We start from the raw sequence: 20,055 nt of genomic DNA, 5'->3' as shown, positions 1-20,055 counted from the left end.
CGAAAGGTAGAATAGTTGGAAGGGGAGGCAGGCACACTTGATGTAGACTTTTATTGAAAAAAAATCCACATTTAAGTGGACCCTTGCCCTTCAAACCTGGGTTGTTCAAGGGTCAACTGTAGTGAATTTCAGAATTTGTAAAAAGGATCATTTTATATAATTTTCTTTTTTTTCAGGGCAATAAATACTTCAAACAAGGAAAATATGATGAAGCAATTGACTGTTACACAAAAGGCATGGATGCCGATCCATATAATCCCGTGTTGCCAACGAACAGAGCATCAGCGTATTTTAGACTGAAAAAGTAAGGACTTTTGTAACGTGTGTGAATGTGAATGTCTTATGTATATATGGAGACTTATTAAAAAAACTTCTGGAATAAGGTGTGGAGGGCAGATTGAGAATGTATCGCATTTTCTTTTCACCTGTAAATTCTTATAGCTCACTCCTTTTTATTGAATTATTTTGCTTAAGCCATTTTAAACATCTGGTGCTAAAACCTTGTTCCCATGGCTCACTTTACTAAGGTATTCTTCTAAAAATTCAGTAATAGTGTTCTTATCTAATTCACAAAGCTAGAAAAGTTAGTTGGGTATTTTTAGAAATCAATATCCCATTATTTTGAAAAGCTATTTATCCACTATTTAATCTAGAGAACATTTATTATGGAAAACTTAAGATATGTTTCAACATTTGTTTGTCGTTAAGTCATACTGACTTTTAAAATAAATAATGTGGAAGAATATAAATGTGGTATTGTCTTGTCATATGCCGGTAACCAACCTATCATAGGGGTTTTTTAAAAAGATAAACACCATCAAGGAAGACATTCTTACTGTTTTAATTATTTGGAAATACAAATTTTATTGGTATCTGAGTTTTTACTATTTAAATAGCATATTTTTATGTCTTTGAAACTTGTGATATTAATCTTCTAAAAAATTAGGGAAATATTTACATTTTATAATATTTGATATCTGCAATATATGTATCACATACATAAATTGCAGAGAATAATTTAAAATAAACCTATATAAGCACCCCTCTCGACTTAAGAACCAGAACGTTACCATTATTTTTGAAGTTACCTTGATGCTCCTTTCTGTATCTTGTCCCTTGCCTCTCTCCCCGTTAACCACTATCTTGAATTATATATTTGTCATTCTTTTGATTTAAAAATGGTTTATTATATATATATATATGTTCATAAATAATATATGGTATAATCTTGCTTATTTTTGAGCTTTAAAAATATATCATACTGTGTGTAGTTTTCTGTGGCTCACCTATTTCTCTATTATATTTTTATGATTCATTCTTGTTTTGATGCATATAGCTCTAGAGCTCTGATTGTAACTGTTACAAAGGATAATTTCTTTTTAGAAATACACCATTATATGTCTATTCTTGTGTTGCTGGATTGTTGGTTCATTCCTTTCTTCCTTTCTTTTTCTCTCTCTCCCTCCCACTCTTTCTTCCCTCCTTCTGTCCCTCTTTTTATTGCCTACCTTCTGTCTTTTCCTTCCTTATTTCAGCAATGCTGTGAATATTTTTGTATATGTTTCTTGGTGTTGGGTCATAAAATGTGTAGATGTTCAGCTTCACAGGATGATAACAAAGATAGTTTGTTGTTACACAGTTGTTACAAAGGTAAATGATGAGTTTACAGTCTCATTAGCAGTGTATAATAATGCCTATTTCTTACCCTTACCAACACTGATATAGTTGGGCTTCTTAATTGTTGTCAATCTAGTGGGTGTAAAATGGCGTTTCATTGTGTCTTTGAAATACCATTTTGGTTTCTCAACTATTAGTTAGGTTTTCATTTCTCAACTGTTGGTAAGGTTAAGCATCTTGTATATTTTCCACTTTTTCTTTTTTTTCCCTGTGAAATGCCTATTTGGTGTTTGGCCATTTTTTTTAGAGCTTTTTCTGTTGATTTATTTTGAGAGTTCTTTATTCTGGATACTAATCTTTTGATCTTTTTCATAATAACTCTCTTCTGTCAATTTGTAGCTTATCTTCTTTATGGAATTTTAATGAATATAAGCATTCAATTTTAATATAGTTCAACTTATTGATTTTTTGAAAAGATTAGGACTTTATAAAATGATTTGTTCAAAAAAAAGTTTGCTGCTTGAGTTCATAATAGTCTCCTCTACTTTCTTCTAAACATTTTTAAGATTTAATTTTCACATTTAGGCGTTTTCACATATGCTGAAGGTTTTTCCAGCTCTATTTTTGGAATAGCCCTGCTTTCTCCTGTGGATCTGCCATGCTACTATTGTCGTATGTCATGTTTGCCTAGATTGCTTTCTCATCTCTCTGTTCTTTACACTGGTCTATTGCCTGTCCTTACATCCGTTCCACACTATCTTTAATTATTATAGCATTATAATTGTAAGTCTTAATATTTGGTATACTGAATATTCTGCTACCTTTTATTGTTCAGGAATGTTTTGGGTATTCTTGGACTTTTACTCATCAATGTAACTTTTAGAATTATCTTCCCAAATTCCTTAAAATATCCTGCTGGGATTTTGATTAGAATTGCATCTAAGTTTAGTCACCTTACTAAACTTTTAATATTTCTAGCAATTTCTCTAGATTGTTTTGAGTTTTCTTTTTGGACCATCATATCATCTGAGAATAATTTCAGGCTTTTTTCTTTGTTTCTAATCTGTGTTTCTTTCTTGTGGAACTGCTTTGGTGAAGACCTCTATGTAATACCAAGAAAAAGCAGTGATAATAGGCATTCTTGTTTCTGACATTAAAGGGAATGCTACTAATGTTTCGCCATTAGGAATTATAGGCATACCTTGTTTTATTGTGTGTCGCTTTATTGCATCCACAGATACTGTTTTTACAAAATGGAAGTTTGTGGCAACCTTGTATCAGGGAAGTCAAGCAACTCTATTGGTGCCATTTGTCCAACAGCATGTGTTTACTTTGTTTCTGTGTGTCACGTTTTGGTAATTGTTACAGTATTTCAGATTTCTTTTCTTATTATTGTATCTGTTATGGTGATCTCTGATCAGGGATCTTTGATGTTTCTATTGTAATTGTTTTGGGGAGCCATCAAGCACACCCATATGTTATTGTGCATCCTGTCTGCTTCATTGACCAGCCGCCCCCACAACCCAATCTCTCTCCTTCTCCTTGGGCCTCCCTATTCCCTGAGACACAACAGTATTGAAATGAGGCCAGTTAATAACCCTACAGTGAGGCCAGGCAAGGTGGCTCACACCTGTAATCCCAGCACTTTGGGAGGCCGAGGTGGGCGGCATCACTTGAGGTCAGGAGTTGGAGACCAGCCTGGCCAACATGGTGAAACCCTATCTCTACTAAAAATACAAAAATTTAGCCAAGTGTGGTGGCGCATACCTATAATCCCAGCTACTTGAGAGGGTGAGGCACGAGAATCTCTTGAGCCCAGTAGGCGGAGGTTGCAGTGAGTTGAGATCCTGCCACTGCACTCTAGCCTGGGCGAGAGAGTGAGACTCCATCTCAAAACAAACAAACAAACAAACAAAACCCTACAGTGGCATGTAAGTATTCAAGTGAAAGAAGACTCGCAGATCTCTCACTTTAAATTGGAAGCTGGAAATGATTAAACTTAGGAAGGCATGTCGAAAGCAAAGACTGACTGAAAGCTAGGCCTCTTGTGCCAGTTAGCCAAGATGTGAATGCAAAGGAAAAGTTCTTGAAAGAAATTAAAAGGGCTACTCCAATGAACACAAATAATTAAAAGCAAAAGAAGCTTATTGTTGATAGGGAGAAAGTTTTATTGGTCTGTATAGAAGATCAAATCAGCCGCAACATTCCCCTGATCCTAAGTCTAATCCAGTGCAAGGCCCTAGCGCTCTTCAATTTAGTGAAGGCTGAGAGAGGTGAGAAAGCTGCAGAAGAAAAGTTGAAAGCTAGTAGAAGTTGATTCATGAAGTTTAGGGAAAGAAGCTTAAACATAAAAGTGGAAAGTGAAGCAGCAGGTGCTGATGGAGAACCTGCAGAAAGTTATCCAGAAGATCTAGCTAAGGTAATTGATGAAGGTGACTATGTTAAACAACACATTTTCAGTGTTGACTAAACAGCCTTCTGTTAGAAGACAGTGCCATTTGGGCTTTCACAGCTAGAGGGAATTGCCTGGCTTCAAAGGACAGTCTGATTCTCATGTTAGAGGCTAATGCAACTGGTGACTTGAAGTTGAAGACAGTGCTCATTTACCATTCCAAAAGTCCTAGGGCCCTTAGGAATTATGCTATATCTACTCTGCTTGTGCTCTATAAATAAAACAACAAAGTCTGGATGACAGCACATCTGTTTATGAACTGGTTTACTGAACTTTTTAAGCCTGCTATTGAGACCTACTGCTTAGAAAAAAAGTTTTATTTCAAAGTAGTGTATTGACAGTGCACGTACTCACCCAAGATCTCTGATGTACAAGGAGATGAATGTTGTTTTCATGCCTCCTAATACAATATTCGTTCTGCAGCCCATGGATCGAAGAGTCATTTCAACTTTCAAGTCTTGTTATTTAAGAAATACATTTCATAGACTGTAGCTGTCATAGATTGTGATTCCTCTAGTGGGTCTGGGCAAAGTAGATTGAAACCTGGAAAGGATTAACTATTTTAGATGCCATTAAAAGTGTCCGTAATTCATGGGAGGAGGTCAAAATGTCAGTGTTAACAGGAGTTTGGAAGAAGTTGATTTCAACTCTTATGGATGACTTTGAGGGGTTCAGGATTTTAGTGGAGGAAGATGTGACTGAATTGCTGCAATCTTGTGTTCAAACTTGAATGGATGATCAGTTGCTTCTTATGCATGAACAAAGAAAGTGGTTTCTTGAGAGAGAATCTATTCTAGGTGAAGGTGCCGTGAATGTTTTTGAAAGGACAACAGAAGATTTAGAACATTATATAAACTTAGTTGATAAAGTGGCAGAGTTTGAGAGGATTGACTCCAATATTAAAAGACGTTCTATTATGTAAATGCTATCAAACAGCATCACATGCTACCTCCACCACCCTGATCAGTCAGTAGCCATCAACATCAAGGCAAGATCCTCCAACAGCACAAAGATAAATATTCACTGAAGACTCAGATAATTATTAGCATTTTTTAGCAATAAAGTATTTTTAAATTAAGGTATATACATTGTTATTTAGACATAAAGCTTTTGCACACTTACTAGATTACAGTATAGTGTAAATAAAACTTTTGTATGCACTGGAAAACCAAAAAATTTGTGTGACTAGCTTTATTGTGACATTTGTTGTGGTGGTCTAGAATCAAACCCACAATATCTTTGAGGAATGGCAGTATTGCTTATTATGCTTAATTAACTAAAAGGAGGTGGGAAAAATGCCGTCAGTGGGCAAGTAAATTCCCTTTTCAAGGATTTCAGAAACAAATTTTGAAGTTTTGGTTTAGTAAATTAGTTTTATTTATTTGTTTTAATGTTTTTAAATTGCAGATTTGCTGTTGCTGAGTCTGATTGTAATTTAGCAATTGCCTTGAATAGAAGTTATACAAAGGCTTATTCCAGACGAGGTGCTGCTCGATTTGCTTTGCAAAAATTAGAAGAGGCCAGAAAAGGTATTTTCTAGTCATTATCTAAAAAATTCTTTAACAGTGTTATCTAACAGATGCTATGTAGAGAATACTGAGTAATCACAGTTACTACCTTCAGAGAGCTTTCTGTATTTGAACAAAGGTCATTTTTGGAACTGAAAAGATATCTTGATTTTTTAAGAAAGAATGTGTTATTTGCCACCAATCAGAATTTGGTTCAAATTTTCATGTTACTAAGTACTAGCTATGTAAACAGTATCTTCTCTAACTTTCAGTTTCTCATCTGTAAAATAGGCATTAAAATGTCTTGTTGGCTTTTGTGAGGCAAGAGGTAGTATGTTTAAAGCTCATAACAGATTTTTGTTCACTTATAAATTCTAAGCCTTCTGTTATTCCATAAAATAGGTCTGTGTATTATAAATCACGAAATCTGAATAAAGCTGATATTTAATTGGATTTTGCTGCTGCTTAGGTCTTTTTTTTTTTTTTTTTTTGAGACAGAGTCTTGCTTTTTCGCCCAGGCTGGAGTGCAATGGCGCGATCTTGGCTCACTGCAACCTCTGCCTCCTGGGTTCAAGTGATTCTCCCTGCCTCAGCCTTCCAAGTAGCTGGGATTACAGGTGCCCACCACCACGCCTGGCTAATTTTTGTAGTTTTAGTAGAGACAGGGTTTCGCCATGTTGGCCAGGCTGGTCTTGACTCCTGACTTCAGGTGGTCTTCCCACCTCGGCTTCCCAAAGTGCTGGGATTACAGGAGTGAGCTACCGCGCCTGGCCTGCTTCTTGGTTTTATGATGTACAACTTATGATAGCAGGTATCCTTCCTGGGGCTGGTGGAAGATGGTTTATCATAGGATTTTGTCTGCCCTGGGGGAGAAGAAGAAAGTTCAGTGGCTTGGCTGGACACAGGGGCTTACACCTGTAATCCTAGCAGTCAAGGAGGCCAAGATGAGAAGACTGCTTGAGGCCAGGAGTTTGAGACTAACCTGGCCAATGTGGATAAAACCTGTCTCTACTAAAAATACAAAAATTAACTGAGCTTGGTGGTGTGTGCCTGTAGTCCCAGCTACTCAGGAGATTGAGGTACAGAATCACTGGAACCTGGGAGCTGGAGGTTACAGTGAGCCAAGTTTGCGCCACTGCACTCAGCCTGGGCAACAGCGTGAGAATGTCTTAAAAAAAGAAAGTTCAGTGGCCTAATGATAGTATTTCTTTGTTTCCCTTTTATTTTGCTGTAGGACAGTTGCCTAATTGTCACAGGCAACAAAAGATTGTTTTATACAAGTTTTTAAATATTACCGATCTTTAGAAATTTTTTTATCTTCTCTTAGATTATGAAAGAGTATTAGAACTGGAACCAAATAACTTTGAAGCAACAAATGAACTCAGGAAAATCAATCAGGTAAACTATAGTTATTTAAATTTTAAGTATATTACTTATAACCTGTGTTTGAAGAAGTAAAGCTTTTTGCATGTATTTTGTACTATAGATTTCTTAATATTGAGATTTTCTAATTTTAATTCTTTGTACCATAGAGTTTTACTAAATGAATTTGCAAGCCAGAGGGAGTGTAATGGTATTTAAAGACCCTTGATTGTTCTAAAAGTTGCCTGAGATCTTTAGAACTACTGCTGCTTTACTCTTTCCCAGATGACAGGATTATTATTTTTTTTATCCCACTGATTTTCTTCCTTTTTGGCTTATGCACTGATTGAAACATTGAGAGAAAAATGACAGTGATTGGGGAAAGTGTGCTTTTAAATATTACCATTAGTATTGCACGTAAGATCTGCTGGTAAATATGTTAACTTGATTGTAGTTGTGAACTCTATTATATATTTTTAAAATTTTGTGTTAGGTCAAATAATGACTGTGAGTATTGAATTTGAGAAGTTTGGTAATGTAGATGTAATGAACTGTTAGGTCTGAAAACAGCTCCTAAAACAGTGCCTGGCCAGTATAGAAATTCAATAAATATTTGTTGAATAAATGAGCAACTACTTTTAATGGATGCTACTTATTTATTTATTTAAAATAATTTGAACTACTATTTTAGATTCAAAAGGTACATATGAAGGCTTTTTACATGGGCATATTGTATGAAACTGAGGTTTGGGGTATGAATGATTCCGTCTCCTAGATAGTGAGCATAGTACCCAATAGGTAGTTTTTCATCCCGTCCCCTTCCCACCCCCAGTGTTTCTCTCCCCAACAGGTAGTCTGTAGTGTGTATTGTTTCCGTTCCATGTGTACCCAATGTTTACCTCCCACTTATAAGTCAGAATATGCAGTATGTGGTGTTTGATACTAATTTTAATTGAAATGAGAAGCACATTAAATTTGTTATATACTTATTTTACTTTTTACTTTAATAAGTAGAAAGATATTTGAATTAGAGTAGAAAATGTTATTTCGATTATTTAAAATGTGGCAGAAATTCTAATATATTTGAGGTATTTATGTTTTAAGGTCAAATATATATGCATCTTGTATTACTCGTTTTATTTTAGCTGACTGCTATGTCTCCTAGGCTTTAGCATCCAAAGAAAACTCATATCCAGAGGAAGCTGACACAGTGGTTAGATCAACAGGAGAGCGAAAGCAAATTGAAGCACAGCAGAATAAGCAGCAGGCCATTTCAGAGAAAGATCGGGTAATCCAAAGCTAATCCAACATAGAATGTATATATTTTGCTGAGTGTTGATTTATTTCTTGTATATCACTTAAATTTTTTCTCTAATATTAAAGTTTTGCTTGAGTAGGAATTGGAAATTAAATACACTAAAGCCTCTGGGACCTACTAATTCAAAATTTGGGTAATTGATGACTTTATACATAAATTAAAAAAGTAACTATGGAAACACTTAAGTTTGGAAACTACTTTTGAATGTTTTATATATTTACATATACATAATTATAAATTTAACGTAGAAGTTAATTACAATCCATTCTTATAATGTACTTTTTTCATTAATTCACACTGGACTGTTTCTGATTGAAATTCCTCTGTTAATCGTGAGTTGAGGAGGTTTCATTTATTTATAGCCTTTCCTGGACCCACAGAAGATTGATAATAAATACTTATGAAATGATTATTGATTGTGATATTTGACTGATTATAAGTAAATGTTATAGTGAAATCAGGTATACAAATTCCAATACAGTTGAATTTATCTTATATTTGGGCATATTAAAGTTATTGAAGAGTGGGCTTTATGATTCTGGTACTGTGTTCTTTCACAAAATTTATTTGAGTTATGAAATTCTTTTGTACAACTTCTAATGTAACTTAAGGAAGTATATTATTTGGACCTTTGTTAAAATAGGTTTTTAAATTTAAGCTTTGCGTAATATGTAATTAATGGAATAATAGTGAATGCTACAAAGTAATATAGTAGTATACATGTTTTTTCTTTTTAGTACTGAAGAACGATAATGCCATTAAAAAAGAAACAACCCAAGCCAACAGATTCTAAAACGTGTCTCAGGGGCCAGATTTTTAACAATATTCTTTCCTGATATACTGTTGGTGAATATCCTTACAGTGTTTCATAAGATTTGAATTCATTTAATTTTTTTGTATTTTTTTTTTTTTATTCTCCATATTTCTCTACAAAACAACAGGGGAATGGATTTTTCAAAGAGGGGAAATATGAAAGAGCAATTGAATGCTATACTCGAGGGATAGCAGCAGATGGTGCTAATGCCCTTCTTCCAGCTAACAGAGCTATGGCCTATCTGAAGATTCAGAAGTAAGTATTTGTTAATTTTAGTGCTTTTCAGGATAAAAATTTACAATCAATTGGTAAATTTTTACCATAAGTTACCTAACATACCAATTATGGCATGTTAGTTTAGCTCACATGCCAATTTATGGTAAATTTAAGTAAATTAAAATTTAATTGATCTATTTTTGAGCATTTAAAGTGAAATGAGAGGGGAAAAATAGTGTGTATGTGTATGTGTGTGTTTATGTACCTGTGGTATACATAGTTCCAGGCACAAGGTGTGTATTCAGTAGATGTTCTTGTTAATATTTTCCCACTTTTGGCTGGACGCGGTGGCTCACGCCTGTAATCCCAGCACTTTGGGAGGCCGAGACGGGCGGATCACGAGGTCAGGAGATCGAGACCATTCTGGCTAACACGGTGAAACCTCGACTCTACTAAAAATACAAAAAAAATTAGCCGGGTGTAGTGGCGGGCACCTGTAGTCCCAGCTACTCGGAGGCTGAGGCAGGAGAATGGCGTGAACCCGGGAGGCGGAGCTTGCAGTGAGGTGAGATGGCGCCACCACACTCCAGCCTGGGTGACTAAGCAAGACTCTCAAAAAAAAAAATATATATATATATATATATATATTTCCCCACTTTTAAGTCTGGCATTACACAGTTTACCAGTTTTTCTCTAGTTGCTTTATATATAGTATTCTGAATTTGATTTAAAAATTATTTTTAACTTCAGAGCCCTTTGGGCAAAGTCTTATCTGGAAGTGTTGTACAAAAGGGAACTGCTGTCTTTGAAACTGCTGATTAATGACATATGTAACAAAACTTGATCCTATATTAACCAGCTTTTTCTGGATGTGCCCAAGTTGGACAATCAGTGGAATTATATCCAGTGGCAGAAACTTAGACTTATACTTTGTATCTCTTGTTATAATACTTAACACTCTAATGCCAGAATTTTTAAAAGCCTATAAATATTATAAATAGGAATTCAAAACTTCTTCAGTGCCATGAATTCCCCTTTAGCTGTATGTTGAACACTTCTCAGAATATTTTTAAATGCTTAGCTATACAACTAGGATTACAAAGGAAACCAATTATATCAACATATAGTTTGGAAAATATTAAAAATTGTGATATAGTAGTATATGTGCTTTTTTATTAACACACCTCAAAATGAGAAACTACATTTAAAATACAGGCAAGTGCTGTGTTTTATGCTCACCACTATTCAGAATTACAGTAGAAATTTAACCTGCTGCTTATTTGCAATCACATTGTACCGTATTTGAAACTACATTTAAAATATAGACAAGTTAATGTTAAAAAAATTTTAAAGACATGATTGTAAGGTTTCAATAAGGACACTAAATTTTGGGATGATCCCCGACACATCTTCCAACAATACTAATACTAATCAACTTCCAACAATACTAATCAACAAACAAGTGTGGACAGGGAATGCCTGAAGCAATGCAGATGATTAGATTTCCAATGTGATAACACATGCCTTAGCTCTTTGGCTTCTGAATAACTACTAGGGCAGAGTTGCCCAATGGTTGCCAGCCTTGTCACAAGAGTATCTATGAATGAGACACTGCAGTCACATGCAAGTAAGCAACAGGTTACATTTTTACTGTAATTCTGAATAGTAGTAAGCATAAGCAATATTTTGAGATACCAGTTGTAATGTGATACGGAAATATCTGATTTTTACTTTTTTTTTTTGAGACAGAGTTCCACTCTGTCACCCAGGCTGGAGTGCAGTGGCGTAATTTCGGCTCACTGCGACCTCCATCTCCCGGGTTCAAGTGATTCTCCTGCCTCAACCTCCTGAGTAGCTGGGACTACAGGCGTGCGCCATGACGCCTGGCTAATTTTTGTATTTTTAGTAGAGATGGGGTTTTACCATGTTGGCCAGGCTGGTCTCGAACTCCTGACCTCAGGTGATCTGCCCGCCTCGGCCTCCCAGAATGCTGGGATAATAGGCATGAGCCACCACGCCTGGCCAAAATGTCTGATTTTTATTGGTGACAAAGTGATAGGTACTGTTGTCTGCATTTGTATTTGAAAGAAAGCTAAATTTTATTTAAAGTTTAGTGAAAATAGTGATACAGTTTTTTTCCTAAACAAGTTTTCACATCCCCTAGAGAATCTCAGGTTAGGAGCTCCTGTCATAGAAATAAATTTTGATTATATATTTAACCTCATTTAAAGCAATAGATATCATTAGAGATAGATTCTTTTGTTGACTAGTCATAGTAAAGATCATTGCTTCTCTTGCTAACTTATGAAAATTTTGATTTTTGCTATGGAAGAATTGTGCATTGGTTTAAAAATTGTAAAGCCTGAGTCCATTGGTTTGACTAATGCTAAGAGTAATACCTTCTTATAGGTGAGAGATTATATATGCATTATAAGATATCTATTGTATTAGTTTTATTGCTTTAGTTTATAATCATATTAGTGGAATATATTATACCAAGTTAGCAGAGTATATTTTAAATTAAAAGAACTTTATGACTCTTATTGTATCTTTTTCTAGTGTATCTTTTAGATTCACAGTTAATACCAGAATTTTTTTCTGTACGTAGAGACTGTTATGCATTATGGACTATGAGAGGAACATAAAAAAGCAACATTTCAATCTTGGACTACTCCTTAGTTTAGGTAACCATCCTATAGCTTGAGGTTCTACAAACGGTGTCAAATTAGAGCTAATGAGAACCAGCAGTATAGTCAGTCTTACCTACCAGTGTATGGGGTAGCAGTAGGGAGTAAGAAGGAATTCACCTAGTTAGGCCAACAAGGATTCCTAGAGAATGTGGTTTCTGGAGGTGATAGTCTACATTAGTAGATTGCATCAGGAGATGAGCAAGACATCCTTGAGTTACAATGGAATGTAGGTTGGTAGATGGTTAGGTTCAGAAAGGCTGAAGAAGTAAGAAGATGATCAGAAATAAGGACAGAAGTTTGGGCCTACATTGTAGTCCTTGAAGAGAACTGACAGAACAAATCTGGGTCCTATTCTTAGAGTGAGTAAAGCATAGATTCAGAGATAGGATAAGAAGAAAACAACCCAGTAGTATTAGATATTAGATTTGGGAAACAGAGTTGAGAGTTGGTCACAAAAATAAGGTGGAATCTTGGTTGCTGGAACTGGAACCAGGTTAAGACTTGATTTAGTAGAGGGTTCACTTAATGGTGATTAGGGGTGGCATTGACAGTAGAGCTAGAGTAGACTCAGGAAAAGTGGACCTAACTGAAAATCAGAAGGAATCAGGGCTAAGGAGCTAGGCAGAGATGACAGTTTTTTGCACTCACCATTTTTATTCTATTTTTGATTAGTTTGTCTTTTTCTCCAACCACCTAAAAGATGTTTGTTGATTGGATTTTTCTAAATTCAGTTTACAAATGGAGTGCACAGGAGACATTTAACAATTTTAAAGGATTTACATGAGTCCATTTTCAAAGAAAAGTCATCTACCTCTGTGGCAACTTCAGACTTTAAGAAAAATTGGTGGGTTTTCTTCAGCTGTACAATAGGACATGCAATTAAATATGCAATTAAAATGGTTTCCTAAATGTTTATCTTCTAAATTTTCTTTGAATTTGGGTGTTGGAAATTTTTTGATTTACTTATTCAGCAAACATTTATTGCGCTAAAATATATCAGATGTTCTGTTAGGCACTGTGGAAGGTATTAAGTATACTAATGTATAGTTGTTTTTAAGAAACCAGAAGTTTGCAGGGAGCGACAGAAAAGGAGATCAATATTTGTGAAAATATGCTAAGATAATGCTATGAAGGACACGTGCTATGGGAGTTCAGGGTGGGAAGAATACTGGCATAGACTGAGTCCAGGCAGGGGAATTCATGGAAAGCATCTTGAATTGTTCAAACTGAGATCTAAACGAGTACTATGAGTTAGTGAGGTGAAAAAACAGGAAACAGGTCAAGTGTTCTAGTGCAGGTTGAAAGACATGGGAGTAGGCAGGTTGGTGGTACCTCAACCTGGAAAGGGTGAGTAGTTCATATTATGGCTGTTACTGCAGGGGACAGTGGCAGAGAGAAGGCCAGATACTCAGGCAGGCCCCTGACTTTACGCTCCAAAGCAGTTTGACTTTATCCTGAAAAGTGTGGGGGCCATGCAGATATCTTGAATGATATAATCAGGCAAGTAGAAAATACACTGATAAGGGCATGAACACAGATATGTTCTTTATCTCTTGCTGGAAAGTGAGTTAAATAAATCAGAGATGTTTAAGTTCATTCGAAATTCTGATTTTGTTCATATGAGATCTTGTTTTGAGGGGAAGATGACATCCATTTAGGCCTTGGGGAGAATGCAATTACAGGAGTTTTTTTTTTTTCTTTTAATATGAAACTTTTCAAACTTATACAAAAGTAGTATAATAAACCCCATGTGTCCATCATCTAGTTCTATCAGGCCATACTTTTTTGGGTCATATTTGTTTCATCATTTTCCCCCTGAATTATTGTAAAGCAAATCATGACGTTTTATCGCTAAAGAAAGGATATTTTATGCGTAATGACAACCATTAGCACTCCTAAGAAATTAATAATAATTCATTAATGCCATGTTAATATATGGGAATGTCTCAGGTATTTTTGTTGTTGGGTTTTTTTTGGGGGGGCGTTTTTGAGCTTTTCTTAAGCACTTTGTTATTGTAGAGCAGTAATGAGTAAATCTGTAAGTCTGAATTGATTGCTGGTTGCATGGCTGAATAGTATTCATGCAAAGTATTAGATGATATACTATCACATACATAGCAAGTTCTCATGTTTTGGTTTTTCTGTGAGTATGGGAAGTTTACTGTGGGTAAATGTTAATAAAGTTTTATTGGAAAAGTAATGCCAGTTAAAATTCTAATGTAGTACCTGTGCATACTGAGACTTGGAGAAGAGGTAGGCTGCCAGCAGTGGTATTCTTTTGTATGCCCTAGTCATACTTTTGCATTATTATTCCGTTGCTCCAGCAGACTCTCCTAACATTCCCTCAATCTGGTACCTTCTCCCTCCTCACCAAATGATTCCAAGATTTGGTGAGAATAAAAAATTTATAAATAGTTCTCCACTTCAAACACAGATTTAGGAGTTAGTGATTTAAATTATATGCAAGCTTTTAAAATTAGAAACTTAGTTTATATGACATTTTTCCATAAGCTGCCTTTTTTCCAGTCAGTAACTTTATCATGTTCAATAGATACGAAGAAGCTGAAAAAGACTGCACACAAGCCATTTTATTAGATGGCTCATATTCTAAAGCTTTTGCCAGAAGAGGAACTGCAAGAACATTTTTGGGAAAGCTAAATGACGCAAAACAAGGTAAGACTTTATAACAGCTGATGAGTGCCCAAGTTTTAGAAGCAGAGATTCATGTAACTTACCCATGGTTCAAAGATATTGAACTTAGGGAATTATGTTTTCTTTCCACAGTTTAGATCATGAATAGATTTGGAGGAATGCAGCTTCCACAGTGTACCAGATTATTTTTTTGTTTAGTAGCATACAGTACATTCTGGCTAATTGCCAGCCAGCATTAATGAAAAATTTTAATTAAAGGTGAAAATGGAAAAAGCGATAAAAAGACAAGAATGAAAAGGAAGAGAATCAGTGTTGTTGAGCGAAAGGGACTCACTGCATGATGTGCTTGAAGCCAATACTGTGACACCAGGTTTTTGAGAAAAGGCTTTATTTATATTGAAAGTTGACTCCCAAAGAAACAGGAATTAAACTCAAATCTGTCTCCTTGTCCTGGCGTTAAGGCAGTAATTTTATTAGAAAAGGTTTAGGAAGGTGGATACTGGAATTATCAGGTAATTAGTGGAAGGAAAGGGAAAAGTTCTTGGGCGTATGTAACTGTCTCTTCATGCTAACTAATGGATTGCAGATGCAAATTTGGGGTAGTTAGTAGAACTTGGTGGAAATTCAGGCTATGACATCAGCAAGCTCGTTTTTATGCAACCTCCACTTGGCCATCTTGGTTCCAACCAATTTCAGGAGTTTGTTTTTTTTTTTTTTAAATCCCAGCGAGCAGAGGAAGTTTCATTGTTGCAGCAAGTTGTATTTTTTCCTATCTGCCGTCCTGCAAACTCAAGAATTTCTGTTAGTGATTGAATTTTTTTTTTTTTTTTAAACTCTTTGAGCATTGGTTTTATCGGCAGGTAGGGAATGGAGGATAATGGAGATCTCATGCCATTTTAATTCTTGATACAAGTTTTTTTTTTTTTTTCTTTTTTCTTTTTTTTATGATCTTGTCTTTTAGGGTATTCATTGAGTTAGTCTTTTCAAAGAACCAACTTGGTTCTCCTGTGTGTGTTTTCTATTTAATTTCCTTCTGCTCTTTATTTTATTCCTTCAACTTTCTTTTGGTTTAATTTGCTATTTTTCTAGCTTCTTGAGATCAGTACTTAGATAAGTGATTTTCAGTCTCTGTTCTTTTCTGGTATGTGCATTTAAAATCTGGCAGTTTCTCTGTAAGCCTGTTAGCTACAGCAGTGTTTTTTTATTGTGGTAAAAAAAAATATGTAACATTAAATTTATTATTTTAACCATTTTTCAATATATGGCTCAGTGGCATTAAGTACATTTACATTGTGTAGCCATCACCACTGTCCATCTCCAGAACTTTGTCATCATCCATTCTAAAACTCTATACACATTAAACAATAACTCTCCATTCTCCTCTCCCCCCAGCCCTGGTAACCTCCATTCTACTTTCTGTCTCTGAATTTGACTGTTCTAGATAGCCTATGTAAGTGGAATCATGCAGTATGCAGTATTTGTCCTTTTGCCTCTGGCTTATTTGACTTAGCATAATGTCCATGTTGGAGCATGTATCAGATTTTCATTCCTTTTTAAGGCTGAGTAATACTTTGTTGTATGTAATTCTCTTAATATATTAATATTTTACATTTAGTGAGTTACTCTGTCATTTGTTTACTTGGTGAACTTTGCTAAGTTAGATGACCTCTAGGGGCTTCAGTTTTATCACCTTTAAAGTGGGATTGTAGTGAGGGTTACGTGAAAATTCATATAAAACAACTACAACAGTGTTCAGTAAAGGTTCTTACTATAGCTCACCTGTTTCCTAGTAATCCGAGTAAAACTTCTTGAGCTAAAAATGTGATTACCAACTGAATGTATCATGAATATACATGCAAATATGAAAACGCCACATTTTAACTATGTTGTAATATTTTTAAAAAACTCACTTTAGATTTTGAAACTGTTTTACTTCTGGAACCTGGAAATAAGCAAGCAGTAACTGAACTCTCCAAAATTAAAAAGGTAATGTATTCTTTTCACTCAAACATGGTCATATTTTCTGAAACATAAATATATTTATTTGTTGTATAATGAATATTTTGATAATTATGATTATAAATTTATTTTCAAGGAATTAATTGAGAAAGGACACTGGGATGATGTCTTTCTTGATTCCACACAAAGACAAAATGTGGTAAAACCCTTTGATAATCCACCACATCCCGGATCAACTGTAAGTAAAGCACTTTCATTTTTTCCTTGCCATTTAAATATGTTGTATTAAGAGAATTAGAAACCAACTATTAAGAAACTTTTTTTTATTGTTATTATACTTTAAGTTCTAGGGTACATGTGCACAATGTGCAGGTTTGATACATAGGTATACATGTGCCATGTTGGTTTGCTGCACCCATCAACTCATCATTTACATTAGGTATTTCTCCTAATGCTATCCCTCCCCTAAAACCCACCCCCACAACAGGCCCTGGTGTGTGATATTCCCTGCTCTGTGTCCAAGTGATCTCATTGTTCAGTTACCACCTGTGAGTGAGAACATGCGGTGTTTGGTTTTCTGTCCTTGTGATAGTTTGTCCGACAAAGGACATGAACTCATCCTTTTTTATGGCTGCATAGTATTCTGTATTCCGTGGTGTATATGTGCCACATTTTCTTAATCCAGTCATTGCTGGACATTTGGGTTGGTTCCAAGTCTTTGCCATTGTGAATAGTGCCTCAGTAAACATACGTGTGCATGTGTCTTTATAGTAGCATGATTTATAATCCTTTGGGTATATACCCAGTAATGGAATGGCTGGGTCAAATGGTAATTCTAGTTCTAGATCCTTGAGGAATCACCACACTGTCTTCCACAATGGTTGAACCAATTTACACTCCCACCAACAGTATAAAAGCCGTTCCTATTTCTCCACATTGTCTCCAGCATCGTTGTTTCCTGACTTTTTAATGATTGCCATTCTAACTGGTGTGAGATGGTATCATTGTGGTTTTGATTTGCATTTCTCTGATGACCAGTGATGATGAGCATTTTTTTGTCTGTTGACTGCATAGATGTCTTCTTTTGAGAAGTGTCTGTTCATATCCTTTGCCCATTTTCCCATGGGGTTGTTTTTTTCTTGTAAATTTGTTTGAGTTCTTTGTAGATTCTGGATATGAGCCCTTTGTCAGATGAGTAGATTACAAAAATTTTCTCCCATTCTGTAGCTTGCCTGTTCACTCTGATGGTAGTTTCTTTTGCTGTGCAGAAGCTCTTTCGTTTAATTAGATCCCATTTGTCCATTTTGGCTTTTGTAGCCATTGCTTTTGGTGTTTTAGTCATAAAGTCCTTGCCCATGCCTATGTCCTTGGTATTGCCTCCTTTTTGTTCTAGGGTTTTTATGGTTTTAGGTCTAACATTTAAGTCTTTAATCCATCTTGAATTAATTTTTGTATAAGGCGTAAGGAAGGGATCCAGTTTCAGCTTTCTACATACGGCTAGCCAGTTTTCCCAGCACCATTTATTAAATAGGGAATCCTTTCCCCATTTCTTGTTTTTGTCAGGTTTGTCAAAGATTAGATGGTTGTAGATGTGTGGTGTTATTTCTGAGGCCTCTGTTCTGTTCCATTGGTCTATATCTCTGTTTTGGTACCAGTACCATGGTGTTTTGGCTACTGTAACCTTTTAGTGCAGTTTGAAGTCAGGTAGCTTGATGCCTCCAGCTCTGTTCTTTTTGCTTAGGATTGTCTTGGCAATGCGGGCTCTTTTTTGGTTCCATATGAACTTTAGTTTTTTTCCAATTCTGTGAAGAAAGTCATTGGTAGCTTGATGAGGATGGCATTGAATCTATAAATCACTTTGGGCAGTATGGCCATTTTCACGATATTGATTCTTCCTATCTATGAGCATAGAATATTCTTCCATTTGTTTGTGTCCTCTTTTATTTCGTTGAGCAGTGGTTTGTAGTTCTCCTTGAAGAGGTCCTTCACATCCCTTGTAAGTTGGATTCCTAGGTATTTTATTCTCTTTGTAGCAATTGTAAATGGGAGTTCACTCATGATTTGGCTCTCTGCTTGTCTGTTATTGGTGTATAGGAATGCTTGTGATTTTTGCACATTGATTTTCTATCCTGAGACTTTGCTGAAGTTGCCTATCAGCTTAAGGAGATTTTGGGCTGAGATGATGGGGTTTTCTAAGTATATAATCCTGTCATCTGCAAACAGAGACAATTTGACTTCCTCATTTCCTAATTGAATACCCTTTCTTTCTTTCTCCTGCCCAATTGCCCTGTCCAGAACTTCCAACACTGTGTTGAATAGGAGTGGTGAGAGAGGGCATCCTTGTCTTGTGCTGGTTTTCAAAGGCAGTGCTTCCAGTTTTTGCCCATTCAGTATGATATTGGCTGTGGGTTTATCATAAATAGCTCTTATTATTTTGAGATATATTCCATTAGTTTATTGAGTGTTTTTAGCATAAAGGGCTATTGAATTTTGTCAAAGGCTTTTTCTACATCTTTTGAGATAATCATGTGGTTTTTGTCGTTGATTCTGTTTATGTGATGGATTACGTTTATTGATTTGCATATGTTGAACCAGCCTTGCATCCCAGGGATGAAGCCAACTTGATTGTGGTCGATAAGTTTTTGATGTGCTGCTGGATTGGGTTTACCAGTATTTTATTGAGGATTTTTGCATCGATGTTCATCAGGGATATTAGTCTAAAATTCTCTTTTTTTGTTGTGTCTCTGCCAGGCTTTGGTATCGGGATGATGCTGGCCTCATGAAGTGAGTTAGGGAGGATTCTCTCTTTTTCTGTTGATTGGAATAGTTTCAGGAGGAATGGTACCAGCTCCTCTTTGTACCTCTGTTAGAATTCGGCTGTGAATCCGTCTGGTCCTGGACTTTTTATGGTTGGTAGGCTATTAATTATCACCTCAATTCCAGAGCCTATTACTGGTCTACTCAGCCATTAAAATTCTTCCTGGTTTAGTCTTGGGAGGATGTATGTGTCCAGGAATTTATCCATTTCTTCTAGATTTTTTGGTTTATTTACATAGAGGTGTTTATAGTATTCTCTGATGGTAGTTTGTATTTCTGTGACATCGGTGGTGATATCCCCTTTATCATTTTTTATTTCGTCTATTTGATTCTTCTCTCTTTTCTTCTTTATTAGTCTTGCTAGCAGTCTATCAATTTTGATGATCTTTTCAAAAAACCAGCTCCTGGATTCATTGATTTTTTTGAAGGGTTTTTTGTTTCTGTCTCTTTCAGTTCTGCTCTGATGTTAGTTATTTCTTGCCTTCTGCTAGCTTTTGAATTTGTTTGCTCTTGCTTGTCTAGTTCTTTTAATTGTGATATTAGGGTGTCGATTTTAGATCTTTTCCTGCTTTCTCTTGTGGGCATTTAGTGTTATAAATTTCCCTCTACACACTGTTTTAAATGTATCCCAAAGATGCTGGTACGTTGTG

At 35.6% G+C, this 20,055-nt stretch overlaps 1 protein-coding gene across 1 annotated transcript in view; it reads left to right on the top strand.

The window, feature by feature from the left end:
- RPAP3 (RNA polymerase II associated protein 3) overlaps positions 1-20,055 on the top strand; it is a 43,471-nt gene that overhangs the window by 9,503 nt on the left and 13,913 nt on the right. Inside the window, exons 5-12 of the mRNA XM_023231219.1 lie at positions 177-304; positions 5,477-5,598; positions 6,905-6,975; positions 8,105-8,227; positions 9,199-9,326; positions 14,529-14,650; positions 16,545-16,615; positions 16,725-16,826. Coding sequence (XP_023086987.1) covers positions 177-304; positions 5,477-5,598; positions 6,905-6,975; positions 8,105-8,227; positions 9,199-9,326; positions 14,529-14,650; positions 16,545-16,615; positions 16,725-16,826 — 867 coding nt within the window. The remainder of the gene's footprint in view (positions 1-176; positions 305-5,476; positions 5,599-6,904; positions 6,976-8,104; positions 8,228-9,198; positions 9,327-14,528; positions 14,651-16,544; positions 16,616-16,724; positions 16,827-20,055) is intronic.

The sequence above is a fragment of the Piliocolobus tephrosceles genome, chromosome 10, assembly GCF_002776525.5.
Source record: "Piliocolobus tephrosceles isolate RC106 chromosome 10, ASM277652v3, whole genome shotgun sequence".
Lineage (NCBI taxonomy): Eukaryota > Metazoa > Chordata > Mammalia > Primates > Cercopithecidae > Piliocolobus > Piliocolobus tephrosceles.
This window is presented reverse-complemented; position numbering and strand designations above follow the sequence as displayed.